Source organism: Mya arenaria, chromosome 12 (assembly GCF_026914265.1).
Source record: "Mya arenaria isolate MELC-2E11 chromosome 12, ASM2691426v1".
In the NCBI taxonomy this organism is placed as follows: domain Eukaryota; kingdom Metazoa; phylum Mollusca; class Bivalvia; order Myida; family Myidae; genus Mya; species Mya arenaria.
In genome coordinates, this window is record NC_069133.1 from 63,090,742 (window position 1) to 63,105,680 (window position 14,939).

Here is a 14,939-nt window from a genome sequence, read left to right on the forward strand (position 1 = left end):
CTACCACATTGGCTGATACATTGTCAACGCAGAATCTGAAGCAGTATCAGATGATTGTCAGTAGGCGGATCTTTAAACATGCGCGGAAGTTGAAATTCTTAATGATAGAGTCTACTACTTAATGACTGCCTATCTGCAAATTCATTGGCTGAAAATGTAGGTTGTGTTCAAATCGTTTATTAAATGCTGATGTTCCTGTACTAATAAATTAATTTTGTTATACAGTATCATTCTGACCTATGACAAAACCGAGAGCTCCAGGAGGGCATAGCCCCCCTGACCCCCCAAAAGGGCATTCCACCCATTTCAACTACAATTGTGCGTATACTGCGAAACGGCCTAGCTACGCCCCTGACAGTAGGCAGTTCTAAAGTGAACATGATATGAAGTAGGCAGATTTAACATTAACATGCTTTACAGAAGGCAGGTTTCACAATGATATACAGCAGGTTTCACATGAAAATGATGTTCAGTAGGCAGATTTAACATGAGCATGATATACAGTAGGCAGATTTAACATGAACATGATATACAATAGGCATATTTGATATGAACATGATATACAGTAAGGAAGTTAAACATGAACATGAGATACAGTAAGTAGGTTTAACATGAACATGAGATACAGTGGGCATGTTAAACATGAACCTGATATACAGTAGTCATGTTTAGCATGAATGTGATATACAGTAGGGCAAGTGTAACACGAATATGATATAAAGTAGGCAGATTAAACATGAACATGATATGCAGTAGGCAGATTTAACATTGAAATGGTATACAGTAGGCAGGTTTTACATGAACATGACACACAGTAAGTAGGATTAACATGAACCTGATATACAGTAGGCAGTTTTAACATGAACATGATATACAGTAGGCAGTTTAAACCTGAACATTACATGCAGTAGGCAGATTTAACATGAACATGATATACAGTAGGCAGTTTAAACCTTAACATGATATACAGTAGGCAGGTTTAACATGAACATGATATGCAGTAAGCAGATTTTCCATTGACATGATATGCAGTAAGCAGGTTTAACATGAACATGATATTCAGTTGGCAGATTTAAACCTTAACATGATATGCAGTAGGCAGATTTAACATGAACCTGATATACAGTAGGCAGGTTTAACATGAACATGATATACAGTAGGCATATCTTACATGAACATGATCAACTGTTGACAGGTTTTACATAAACATGATATACTGTTGGCAGGTTTTACAAAAACATGATATACTGCTGGCAGGTTTTACATCAACATGATATAAAGTAAGCAGGTTTAACATTAACATGATATACAGTAGACAGTTGTACCACGATTATGATATACAGTTAGCAGGTTTATTAAGATCATGTATTGATATACAGTAGGCAGGATTAACATAACATGAACATGATATACAGTAGGCAGATTGAACATGATATACAGTAGGCAGATTGAACATGATATACAGTAGACAGATTGAACATGATATACAGTAGACAGATTGAACATGATATACAGTAGGCAGATTGAACATGATATACAGTAGGCAGATTGAACATGATATACAGTAGACAGATTGAACATGATATACAGTAGACAGATTGAACATGATATACAGTAGACAGATTGAACATGATATACAGTAGACAGATTGAACATGATATACAGTAGGCAGATTGAACATGATATACAGTAGACAGATTGAACATGATATACAGTAGACAGATTGAACATGATATACAGTAGACAGATTGAACATGATATACAGTAGACAGATTGAACATGATATACAGTAGACAGATTGAACATGATATACAGTAGACAGATTGAACATGATATACAGTAGACAGATTGAACATGATATACAGTAGGCAGATTGAACATGATATACAGTAGACAGATTGAACATGATATACAGTAGACAGATTGAACATGATATACAGTAGACAGATTGAACATGATATACAGTAGGCAGATTGAACATGATATACAGTAGACAGATTGAACATGATATACAGTAGACAGATTGAACATGATATACAGTAGACAGATTGAACATGATATACAGTAGGCAGATTGAACATGATATACAGTAGACAGATTGAACATGATATACAGTAGACAGATTGAACATGATATACAGTAGACAGATTGAACATGATATACAGTAGACAGATTGAACATGATATACAGTAGGCAGATTGAACATGATATACAGTAGACAGATTGAACATGATATACAGTAGACAGATTGAACATGATATACAGTAGGCAGATTGAACATGATATACAGTAGACAGATTGAACATGATATACAGTAGACAGATTGAACATGATATACAGTAGACAGATTGAACATGATATACAGTAGGCAGATTGAACATGATATACAGTAGGCAGATTGAACATGATATACAGTAGGCAGTTGTAACATGATATACAGTAGGCAGATTGAACATGATATACAGTAGACAGATTGAACATGATATACAGTAGGCAGATTGAACATGATATACAGTAGACAGATTGAACATGATATACAGTAGGCAGATTGAACATGATATACAGTAGGCAGATTGAACATGATATACAGTAGGCAGATTGAACATGATATACAGTAGGCAGATTGAACATGATATACAGTAGACAGATTGAACATGATATACAGTAGGCAGATTGAACATGATATACAGTAGACAGATTGAACATGATATACAGTAGGCAGTTGTAACATGAACATTTTTACTTCCAAGAAATAAGTGCAATTGTCTATGCAACGAACTTGAACATAAACAGTATGTTCAATGGTTCTTTTTATCATGAAAAAATATCTGAGCACTTGGCTAAGTCAAATTACAATTTATGAGGACATGTATACGCCACAGAAAGCCTAAATGAGCCATATCAAGATCAACAAGCCACAACAAGCAACACATTTGAAGCTGATAGTTTAAGCATTATGTCAAATACTCATTGAATAACAAGAATGGCAAATAACCTTGAAAGTATCTTTGACCTTCTTTGAGTGTTACCCCATAGGCACCACAATTTCGGATCACAATTTCTTATTGCAGCAAAATTTGCTTTTACATATCCAGCTTTAGTCCTATTTACAATAAGACCCACATGTACCCTGGTTTGTTTGCTGTTCATTTCTAATGGGCTAGTGAAACATAATCATATGGGGTGCAACAAGATGTGCAACATAGCTTTATTCAAAATGACCAGCAAACACTATCGTGAAATTTTAACTTGAAAATAAATATTTGTAATAGACAATGTAGTAGTGGTGGTAGTGCTAGTTGAAGTGGTAGTGGTGTTGGTAGTAAAAGTCATTTAGGTAGTAGTGTGGTTGCGGTCAGAGTAGTAGTTATAGTAGTGATGATTGTGGTGGCTGTGGTAGTAGTTATAGTATTAAATGGTGGTTCACTGGTTGTTGTGGTGGTGGTAGTAGTTATTGTAGTAGTTGTGGTTGTGGCAGTAGTTTTAGTAGTTGTAACTGTGGTGTTATTAGTTGTGGTAGTGGTGGTGGTTGTGGTAGTAGTTTTAGTAGTTGTAACTGTGGTGTTATTAGTTGTGGTTGTGGCAGTAGTTTTAGTAGTTGTAACTGTGGTGTTATTAGTTGTGGTAGTGGTGGTGGTTGTGGTAGTAGTTTTAGTAGTTGTAACTGTGGTGTTATTAGTTGTGGTTGTGGCAGTAGTTTTAGTAGTTGTAACCGTGGTGTTATTAGTTGTGGTAGTGGTGGTGGTGGTTGTGGTAGTAGTTTTAGTAGTTGTAACTGTGGTGTTATTAGTTGTGGTAGTGGTGGTGGTTGTGGCAGTAGTTTTAGTAGTTGTAACTGTGGTGTTATTAGTTGTGGTAGTGGTGGTGGTTGTGGTAGTAGTTTTAGTAGTTGTAACTGTGGTGTTATTAGTTGTGGTTGTGGCAGTAGTTTTAGTAGTTGTTACTGTGGTGTTATTAGTAGTGGTAGTGGTGGTGGTTGTGGCAGTAGTTTTAGTAGTTGTAACTGTGGTGTTATTAGTTGTGGTTGTGGCAGTAGTTTTAGTAGTTGTAACTGTGGTGTTATTAGTTGTGGTAGTGGTGGTGGTGGTTGTGGTAGTAGTTTTAGTAGTTGTAACTGTGGTGTTATTAGTTGTGGTAGTGGTGGGGTTGTGGCAGTAGTTTTAGTAGTTGTAACTGTGGTGTTATTAGTTGTGGTAGTGGTGGTGGTTGTGGCAGTAGTTTTAGTAGTTGTAACTGTGGTGTTATTAGTTGTGGTAGTGGTGGTGGTTGTGGCAGTAGTTTTAGTAGTTGTAACTGTGGTGTTATTAGTTGTGGTTGTGACAGTAGTTTTAGTAGTTGTAACTGTGGTGTTATTAGTTGTGGTAGTGGTGGTGGTTGTGGTAGTAGTTTTAGTAGTTGTTACTGTGGTGTTATTAGTTGTGGTAGTGGTGGTGGTTGTGGCAGTAGTTTTAGTAGTTGTAACTGTGGTGTTATTAGTTGTGGTTGTGACAGTAGTTTTAGTAGTTGTAACTGTGGTGTTATTAGTTGTGGTTGTGACAGTAGTTTTAGTAGTTGTAACTGTGGTGTTATTAGTTGTGGTAGTGGTGGTGGTTGTGGTAGTAGTTTTAGTAGTTGTAACTGTGGTGTTATTAGTTGTGGTAGTGGTGGTGGTTGTGGTAGTAGTTTTAGTAGTTGTAACTGTGGTGTTATTTGTTGTGGTAGTGGTGGTGGTTGTGGTAGTAGTTTTAGTAGTTGTAACTGTGGTGTTATTAGTTGTGGTAGTGGTGGTGGTTGTGGTAGTAGTTTTAGTAGTTGTAACTGTGGTGTTATTAGTTGTGGTTGTGACAGTAGTTTTAGTAGTTGTAACTGTGGTGTTATTAGTTGTGGTAGTGGTGGTGGTTGTGGTAGTAGTTTTAGTAGTAGTAGTTGTGGTGGTTGTGGCATTTTTGGTTGTGATAGTAGTAGTAGTAGTTGTGGTGGTGGTGGTATTTTTGGTTGTGGTAGTGGTAGTAGTAGTTGTGGTGGTGGTGGCATTTTTGGTTGTGGTAGTAGTAGTAGTAGTTGTGGTGGTGGTGGCATTTTTGGTTGTGGTAGTGGTATTAGTAGTAGTTGTGGTGGTGGTGGCATTTTTGGTTGTGGTAGTGGTAGTAGTAGTAGTTGTGGTGGTGGTGGCATTTTTGGTTGTGGTAGTGGTAGTAGTAGTTGTTGGTGTTGTTGTTGTTGTTGTTGTGTTGAAATCAAAGTGGTATTTTTTTTACAATATTTATGGAAATTAAATGTACAAAATAAAAAATAATTTACTTTAAGGCAGTTAAGGTTATTGTGGTTATTAACTACTGGTTAATATATAAACAACATGTGCAGCAGATGGACTTTCTAAATAATTCAAATTAATGTTTCGTGTTGTTGTCAGCTTGTACCCAAGGCAGAAATGCTAATGTAACAGATGGTATTTACAGTCAAAAGGGGACTAATGTGAACTTCAATATAAAATGTTACTAACAATTTAAAAGGTTACACAAAATATGTTATCATAGCCGCATGCATGCAGATGGCTTTTTCCCAAGTGCACTTGCGAATAAAGCTTAGGTGAAAAAACAACAAGCATAGAAAAACTGCATTTACAATGCAAATAAGGGAAAAATTATATTATGAACCATAATGATGAAGATTTACTTATAGTTATTTATGATGCTGCAGGTGTATAGTTTTGTCTTTTAACTTCACATTGTGGGATTGCTTTTCTGAGCACCTGCTGTTTATAATTCAAAGAAGTTCAAATTATTTATGTTATTTAGTTGATTTAAGGAAAATGTGGATAGTTTTTTCATGCTTTTTAGGGAGCTTTTGAAATTGCAACCTGATGCTAATTATGGAATCAATTTCAAGAGCAAAATCAATTTATTTGTGATACTAGGCAGTGTTTACCCCAGGCCAGTTTGGGTCTGAAATTCGTCCCATTCCCCTTCTGAAAAAGGATATATTTTTCCCCTACGGAGGTAAAAAAAAATCCCTTTAATTTTTTAAATATTTTTTAGAGGAGCAGGGACCTCATAACATTTAGCAAATCTAGCTATTAAGATTCATTCATTGAAATGTTGAAAGATTTGTTGAATAAAAGGTTTGAAAACAAGTTAAACATTATATGAAGTATGTTAGTATTTTCCCCTTTTTCCAAAGCAACACTTTTTTCCGCTTTCAAAGGGCCCTTGCCACCATTCCCATAAAAGTGGTTAAAAAACACTGCAAGGCCACAGGTTTTTGCTTCGAAACGATACCGCTTTATTCACATGGAGGAAACGGAGACTGCCGTCGTAGTTAGTATAATTGAAAATGGCTACTACAGTCTGTGATACAGGTTGTGCAATAAAGATTAAAATGAATATTAAGAATTGTACTGTGAACACTGATCAGTCTATGAACAGAGATATGCACCACTGTATGAACATAACCTCACATAATATGCACCACTGTATTAGCGACCTCACACAATAAGCACCGCTGTATTAGCAACCTCACACAATATGAACCACCGTATGAGCATAACTTCACTTCATATGCACCACTGTATGAACAACATTAAACAATATGCACCACTGTATGAGCAACCTCACACAATATGAACAACTGTATGCACATAAATTATTTTAATATGCAGCACTGTATGAACAACCTAACACAATATGCTACACTGTATGAGCAACCTCACACAATATGCATCACGGTATGAACAACCTCACACAATATGCACCACGGTATGAACAACTTCACACAATATGCACCACTGAATGAACAACCTCACACAATATGCAACACTGTATGAACAAAACTCACACAATATGCACCAATGTATAGAACACCTCAAATAATATGCACCATTGTATGGAAAACCGCACACAATATACACCAGTGTATGAACTTAACCTCACACAATATGCACCACTGTATAGACAACTTCACACAATATGCACCTCTGTATGAACAACCTCACACAATATGCACCTCTGTATAAAAACCTCACTCAATATGCATCCCTCTATGAACATAACCTCATAAATTATGCACCACTGTATGAACATAACCTCACACAATATGCACCACTCTATGAACATAACCTAACACAATATGCATCACTATATGAACATAACCTTACACAATATGCACCACTGTATGGACAATACCTCACACAATATGCACCACTATATGAACAATACCTCACACAATATGCACCACTGTATGGACAATATCTCACACAATATGCACCACTGTATGGACATTACCTCACACAATATGCACCACTGTATGGACAATACCTCACACAATATGTACCACTGTATGAACATTACCTCTTACAATATGCACCACTGCATTGACAATACCTCACACAATAAGCACCATTGTATGGACAATACCTCACACAATATGCACCACTGTATGGACATAGCCTCACACAGTATGCACCACTGCATGGACATAGCCTCACACAATATGCACCACTGCATTGACATAGCCTCACACAATATGCACCACTGTATGGACATAATCTCACACAATATGCACCACTGTATGGATATAACCTCACACAATATGCACCACTGTATGGACATAACCTCACACAATATGCACCACTGTATTGACATAACCTCACACAACATGCATCACAGAATGGACATTACATCACACAATATGTTGCTGGGTCTGCACCACTGAATGAACATAAACTCGCACAATGTGCTACTGTATTAACATGTAGATAATGACCGCACATTGTGCAATTAATATGTATCTGGAGATTCAAGCTTAACATAAACCATATTGTAACATGCTTGTTTATCATGTGAATTGGGGGACAATATATTATCACATCAACTGCATAGAAGGAAGATGGTAACATAAATAGACGTCTGTGCAGTATGGTATGCAATATGTTATTTAGGGAATGAATCGTGGGATTGATGACATTATCGGGGTATGAACGCAGTTTGGGGGATTAAAGTTTGTGGAAGCTGAAGGACAAGAGCATGTCATTAAATGAAGGTTGTGAGGCAGATTTCCTTTTAATTGTTTTTAAAGACAAAATCAATATAAAAATACGAGACAAAATAACAACTATTTTTTGCGTAATGATAAATTTGCTTTGATGTGCAGTGGTTAAAAAGGAGCCGTACTTCGCTGTCCCATTCATTGTTACAGTGACTTTTAGTTCCCTTTCGTATTAAAATAAAATAAGCATTGAAATGATTTTGAGATAAAATAGTACAATAAGTGTACAGAAAAAATGTATACATATTCCAACATGAACCACAGGGTATTATGGGTACATTGTCTTCAATAGGCAATACATTATGACAAGAACCACATTGTATCATGGGTTCGGTTACTACTATATATTATAAGATGAACCACATTGCATCATGGGTACATTGTCGGCAATATATTGTAGCATGAACCACACTGCATCATGGGTACATTATCAGCAATATGTTGTATCATGAACCACATTGTAGCAAGGGTACATTGTCGGCAATATGTTGTATCATGAACCACATTGTAGCATGGGTACATTGTCGGCAATATGTTGTATCATGAACCACATTGTATCATGGGTACATTGTCGGCAATATATTGTAGCATGAACCACACTGCATCATGGGTACATTATCAGCAATATGTTGTATCATGAACCACATTGTAGCAAGGGTACATTGTCGGCAATATGTTGTATCATGAACCACATTGTAGCATGGGTACATTGTCGGCAATATGTTGTATCATGAACCACATTGTAGCATGGGTACATTGTCGGCAATATGTTGTATCATGAACCACACTGCATCATGGGTACATTATCAGCAATATGTTGTATCATGAACCACATTGTATCATGGGTACATTGTCGGCAATATGTTGTATCATGCATCACATTGTAGCAAGGGTACATTGTCAGCAATATGTTGTATCATGAACCACATTGTAGCATGGGTACATTGTCGGCAATATGTTGTATCATGAACCACATTGTAGCATGGGTACATTGTCGGCAATATGTTGTATCATGAACCACATTGTAGCATGGGTACATTGTCGGCAATATGTTGTATCATGAACCACACTGCATCATGGGTACATTATCAGCAATATGTTGTATCATGAACCACATTGTATCATGGGTACATTGTCGGCAATATGTTGTATCATGAACCACATTGTAGCATGGGTACATTGTCAGCAATATGTTGTATCATGAACCACATTGTAGCATGGGTACATTGTCAGCAATATGTTGTATCATGAACCACATTGTATCATGGGTACATTGTCGGCAATATGTTGTATCATGAACCACATTGTAGCAAGGGTACATTGTCAGCAATATGTTGTATCATGAACCACATTGTAGCAAGGGTACATTGTCGGCAATATGTTGTATCATGAACCACATTGTAGCATGGGTACATTGTCGGCAATATGTTGTATCATGCACCACATTGTAGCATGGGTACATTGTCGGCAATATGTTGTATCATGAACCACATTGTATCATGGGTACATTGTCGGCAATATGTTGTATCATGAACCACATTGTAGCATGGGTACATTGTCGGCAATATGTTGTATCATGCACCACATTGTAGCATGGGTACATTGTCGGCAATATGTTGTATCATGAACCACATTGTATCATGGGTACATTGTCGGCAATATGTTGTATCATGCACCACATTGTAGCATGGGTACATTGTCGGCAATATGTTGTATCATGAACCACATTGTATCATGGGTACATTGTCGGCAATATGTTGTATCATGCACCACATTGTAGCATGGGTACATTGTCGGCAATATGTTGTATCATGCACCACATTGTAGCATGGGTACATTGTCGGCAATATGTTGTATCATGCACCACATTGTAGCATGGGTACATTGTCGGCAATATGTTGTATCATGCACCACATTGTAGCAAGGGTACATTGTCGGCAATATGTTGTATCATGAACCACATTGTATCATGGGTACATTGTCGGCAATATGTTGTATCATGAACCACATTGTAGCAAGGGTACATTGTCGGCAATATGTTGTATCATGAACCACATTGTAGCATGGGTACATTATCAGCAATATGTTGTATCATGAACCACATTGCAGCATGGGTACATTGTCGGCAATATGTTGTATCATGAACCACATTGTATCATGGGTACATTATCAGCAATATGTTGTATCATGCACCACATTGTAGCATGGGTACATTGTCGGCAATATGTTGTATCATGAACCACATTGTATCATGGGTACATTGTCGGCAATATGTTGTATCATGAACCACATTGTATCATGGGTACATTGTCGGCAATATGTTGTATCATGAACCACATTGTAGCATGGGTACATTGTCGGCAATATGTTGTATCATGAACCACATTGTAGCATGGGTACATTGTCGGCAATATGTTGTATCATGAACCACACTGCATCATGGGTACATTATCAGCAATATGTTGTATCATGCACCACATTGTAGCATGGGTACATTGTCGGCAATATGTTGTATCATGAACCACATTGTATCATGGGTACATTGTCGGCAATATGTTGTATCATGAACCACACTGCATCATGGGTACATTGTCGGCAATATGTTGTATCATGAACCAGACTGCATCATGGGTACATTATCAGCAATATGTTGTATCATGCACCACATTGTAGCATGGGTACATTGTCGGCAATATGTTGTATCATGAACCACATTGTATCATGGGTACATTGTCGGCAATATGTTGTATCATGAACCACATTGTATCATGGGTACATTGTCGGCAATATGTTGTATCATGAACCACATTGTAGCATGGGTACATTGTCGGCAATATGTTGTATCATGAACCACATTGTAGCATGGGTACATTGTCGGCAATATGTTGTATCATGAACCACATTGTAGCAAGGGTACATTGTCGGCAATATGTTGTATCATGAACCACACTGCATCATGGGTACATTGTCAGGAATATGTTGTATCATGAACCACATTGTATCATGGGTACATTGTCAGCAATATGTTGTATCATGAACCACACTGCATCATGGGTACATTATCAGCAATATGTTGTATCATGAACCACATTGTATCATGGGTACATTGTCAGCAATATGTTGTATCATGAACCACATTGTAGCATGGGTACATTATCAGCAATATGTTGTATCATGAACCACATTGTATCATGGGTACATTGTCGGCAATATGTTGTATCATGAACCACATTGTATCATGGGTACATTGTCAGCAATATGTTGTATCATGCACCACATTGTAGCATGGGTACATTGTCGGCAATATGTTGTATCATGAACCACATTGTAGCAAGGGTACATTGTCGGCAATATGTTGTATCATGAACCACATTGTAGCAAGGGTACATTGTCGGCAATATGTTGTATCATGAACCACATTGTAGCATGGGTACATTGTCGGCAATATGTTGTATCATGAACCACATTGTAGCATGGGTACATTATCAGCAATATGTTGTATCATGAACCACATTGTAGCATGGGTACATTATCAGCAATATGTTGTATCATGAACCACATTGTAGCAAGGGTACATTGTCGGCAATATGTTGTATCATGCACCACATTGTAGCATGGGTACATTGTCGGCAATATGTTGTATCATGAACCACATTGTATCATGGGTACATTGTCAGCAATATGTTGTATCATGAACCACATTGTAGCATGGGTACATTATCAGCAATATGTTGTATCATGAACCACATTGTAGCATGGGTACATTGTCGGCAATATGTTGTATCATGAACCACATTGTAGCATGGGTACATTGTCGGCAATATATTGTAGCATGAACCACACTGCATCATGGGTACATTATCAGCAATATGTTGTATCATGAACCACATTGTAGCAAGGGTACATTGTCGGCAATATGTTGTATCATGAACCACATTGTAGCAAGGGTACATTGTCGGCAATATGTTGTATCATGAACCACATTGTAGCAAGGGTACATTGTCGGCAATATGTTGTATCATGAACCACACTGCATCATGGGTACATTATCAGCAATATGTTGTATCATGAACCACATTGTATCATGGGTACATTGTCGGCAATATGTTGTATCATGAACCACATTGTAGCAAGGGTACATTGTCGGCAATATGTTGTATCATGCACCACATTGTAGCAAGGGTACATTGTCGGCAATATGTTGTATCATGAACCACATTGTAGCATGGGTACATTATCAGCAATATGTTGTATCATGCACCACATTGTATCATGGGTACATTGTCGGCAATATGTTGTATCATGAACCACATTGTAGCAAGGGTACATTGTCGGCAATATGTTGTATCATGCATCACATTGTAGCATGGGTACATTGTCGGCAATATGTTGTATCATGCACCACATTGTAGCATGGGTACATTGTCGGCAATATGTTGTATCATGAACCACATTGTAGCATGGGTACATTATCAGCAATATGTTGTATCATGCACCACATTGTAGCATGGGTACATTGTCGGCAATATGTTGTATCATGCATCACATTGTAGCATGGGTACATTGTCGGCAATATGTTGTATCATGCATCACATTGTAGCAAGGGTACATTGTCGGCAATATGTTGTATCATGCACCACATTGTAGCAAGGGTACATTGTCGGCAATATGTTGTATCATGCACCACATTGTATCATGGGTACATTGTCGGCAATATGTTGTATCATGAACCACATTGTAGCAAGGGTACATTGTCGGCAATATGTTGTATCATGCATCACATTGTAGCATGGGTACATTGTCGGCAATATGTTGTATCATGAACCACATTGTAGCATGGGTACATTGTCGGCAATATGTTGTATCATGAACCACATTGCAGCATGGGTACATTGTCGGCAATATGTTGTATCATGAACCACATTGTAGCAAGGGTACATTGTCGGCAATATGTTGTATCATGAACCACATTGTAGCATGGGTACATTATCAGCAATATGTTGTATCATGCACCACATTGTAGCATGGGTACATTGTCGGCAATATGTTGTATCATGAACCACATTGTATCATGGGTACATTGTCGGCAATATGTTGTATCATGAACCACATTGTAGCAAGGGTACATTGTCGGCAATATGTTGTATCATGAACCACATTGTAGCATGGGTACATTATCAGCAATATGTTGTATCATGAACCACATTGTAGCAAGGGTACATTGTCGGCAATATGTTGTATCATGCATCACATTGTAGCATGGGTACATTGTCGGCAATATGTTGTATCATGAACCACATTGTAGCATGGGTACATTGTCGGCAATATGTTGTATCATGAACCACATTGTAGCATGGGTACATTATCAGCAATATGTTGTATCATGAACCACATTGTATCATGGGTACATTGTCGGCAATATGTTGTATCATGAACCACATTGTAGCAAGGGTACATTGTCGGCAATATGTTGTATCATGAACCACATTGTAGCATGGGTACATTATCAGCAATATGTTGTATCATGAACCACATTGTAGCAAGGGTACATTGTCGGCAATATGTTGTATCATGCATCACATTGTAGCATGGGTACATTGTCGGCAATATGTTGTATCATGAACCACATTGTAGCATGGGTACATTGTCGGCAATATGTTGTATCATGAACCACATTGTAGCATGGGTACATTATCAGCAATATGTTGTATCATGAACCACATTGTAGCAAGGGTACATTGTCGGCAATATGTTGTATCATGAACCACATTGTATCATGGGTACATTGTCAGCAATATGTTGTATCATGAACCACACTGTATCATGGGTACATTGTCAGCAATATGTTGTATCATGAACCACACTGCATCATGGGTACATTGTCAGCAATATGTTGTATCATGAACCACATTGTATCATGGGTACATTGTCGGCAATATGTTGTATCATGAACCACATTGTAGCAAGGGTACATTGTCGGCAATATGTTGTATCATGAACCACATTGTAGCATGGGTACATTGTCGGCAATATGTTGTATCATGAACCACATTGTATCATGGGTACATTGTCAGCAATATGTTGTATCATGAACCACATTGTATCATGGGTACATTGTCAGCAATATGTTGTATCATGAACCACATTGCATCATGGGTACATTGTCGGCAATATGTTGTATCATGAACCACATTGTAGCATGGGTACATTGTCGGCAATATGTTGTATCATGAACCACATTGAGACATAAATACTTTGTCAACAATATCATGACATCTGAGCAAAAAGGCAATATTATAAACAAGGTATAAAATAATACCGTGATTACATGATCAGACATCTGTGTATTATGGCCTTTGTGGCTTGCAATATATTGTATATATTTATACATGAACATTGAATGTTATTGAGTATCTCATATAAAAGCTGAACCAGGCATAGTCTATGCCTATCATCATGATCATGTAATACTCTACCTTGAGCTGGTGTTGCATATTGCCATGTTTTTTTACATAGCAACATTATTGGCTTATTTTATTGTGCGGCAAATTGAGTAATTTACATATGTGCCAAATAGTTTGATTCATTCTTATGTTGTTGTCAATGTGACTAATAAAACTAGGTATTTTGCCATCTTTTTTTAACGTCACCTGCGTAGCATGACATACATATCGGGACCATGTTGTCTGGTGAAGCCGTCGTCTGCAGCATCATGATTTTGTGTCCGCTATCTTACTTCAGCATTTTTATCTATTTTTTACCAAACTTGTTTACAATGTTTATTGGCATGCTAGTATGAATGATTTCAATCAACAGCTTTATCAGACTATTAACTCTTGAGTTATGACATTGTTAAAATGTCCAAACGGACGGCCTCTATAACCGTAGGAACTGCCCAAATGCTTGCTCAGGACTCC

General features: G+C 37.5%; 1 protein-coding gene across 1 annotated transcript; it reads right to left on the reverse strand.

Moving 5' to 3' along the window:
- Nucleotides 1–482: 482 nt before the first annotated feature.
- On the reverse strand, nt 483–14,736 carry LOC128210873 (integumentary mucin C.1-like). Its single transcript, XM_052915226.1, has 4 exons — nt 14,691–14,736; nt 3,428–4,114; nt 876–891; nt 483–648 (listed from the first exon to the last, which is right to left on the reverse strand). Exons 1-4 carry the CDS (start codon nt 14,734–14,736, stop codon nt 483–485), a joined length of 915 nt encoding a protein of 304 aa, XP_052771186.1.
- Nucleotides 14,737–14,939: the final 203 nt, after the last annotated feature.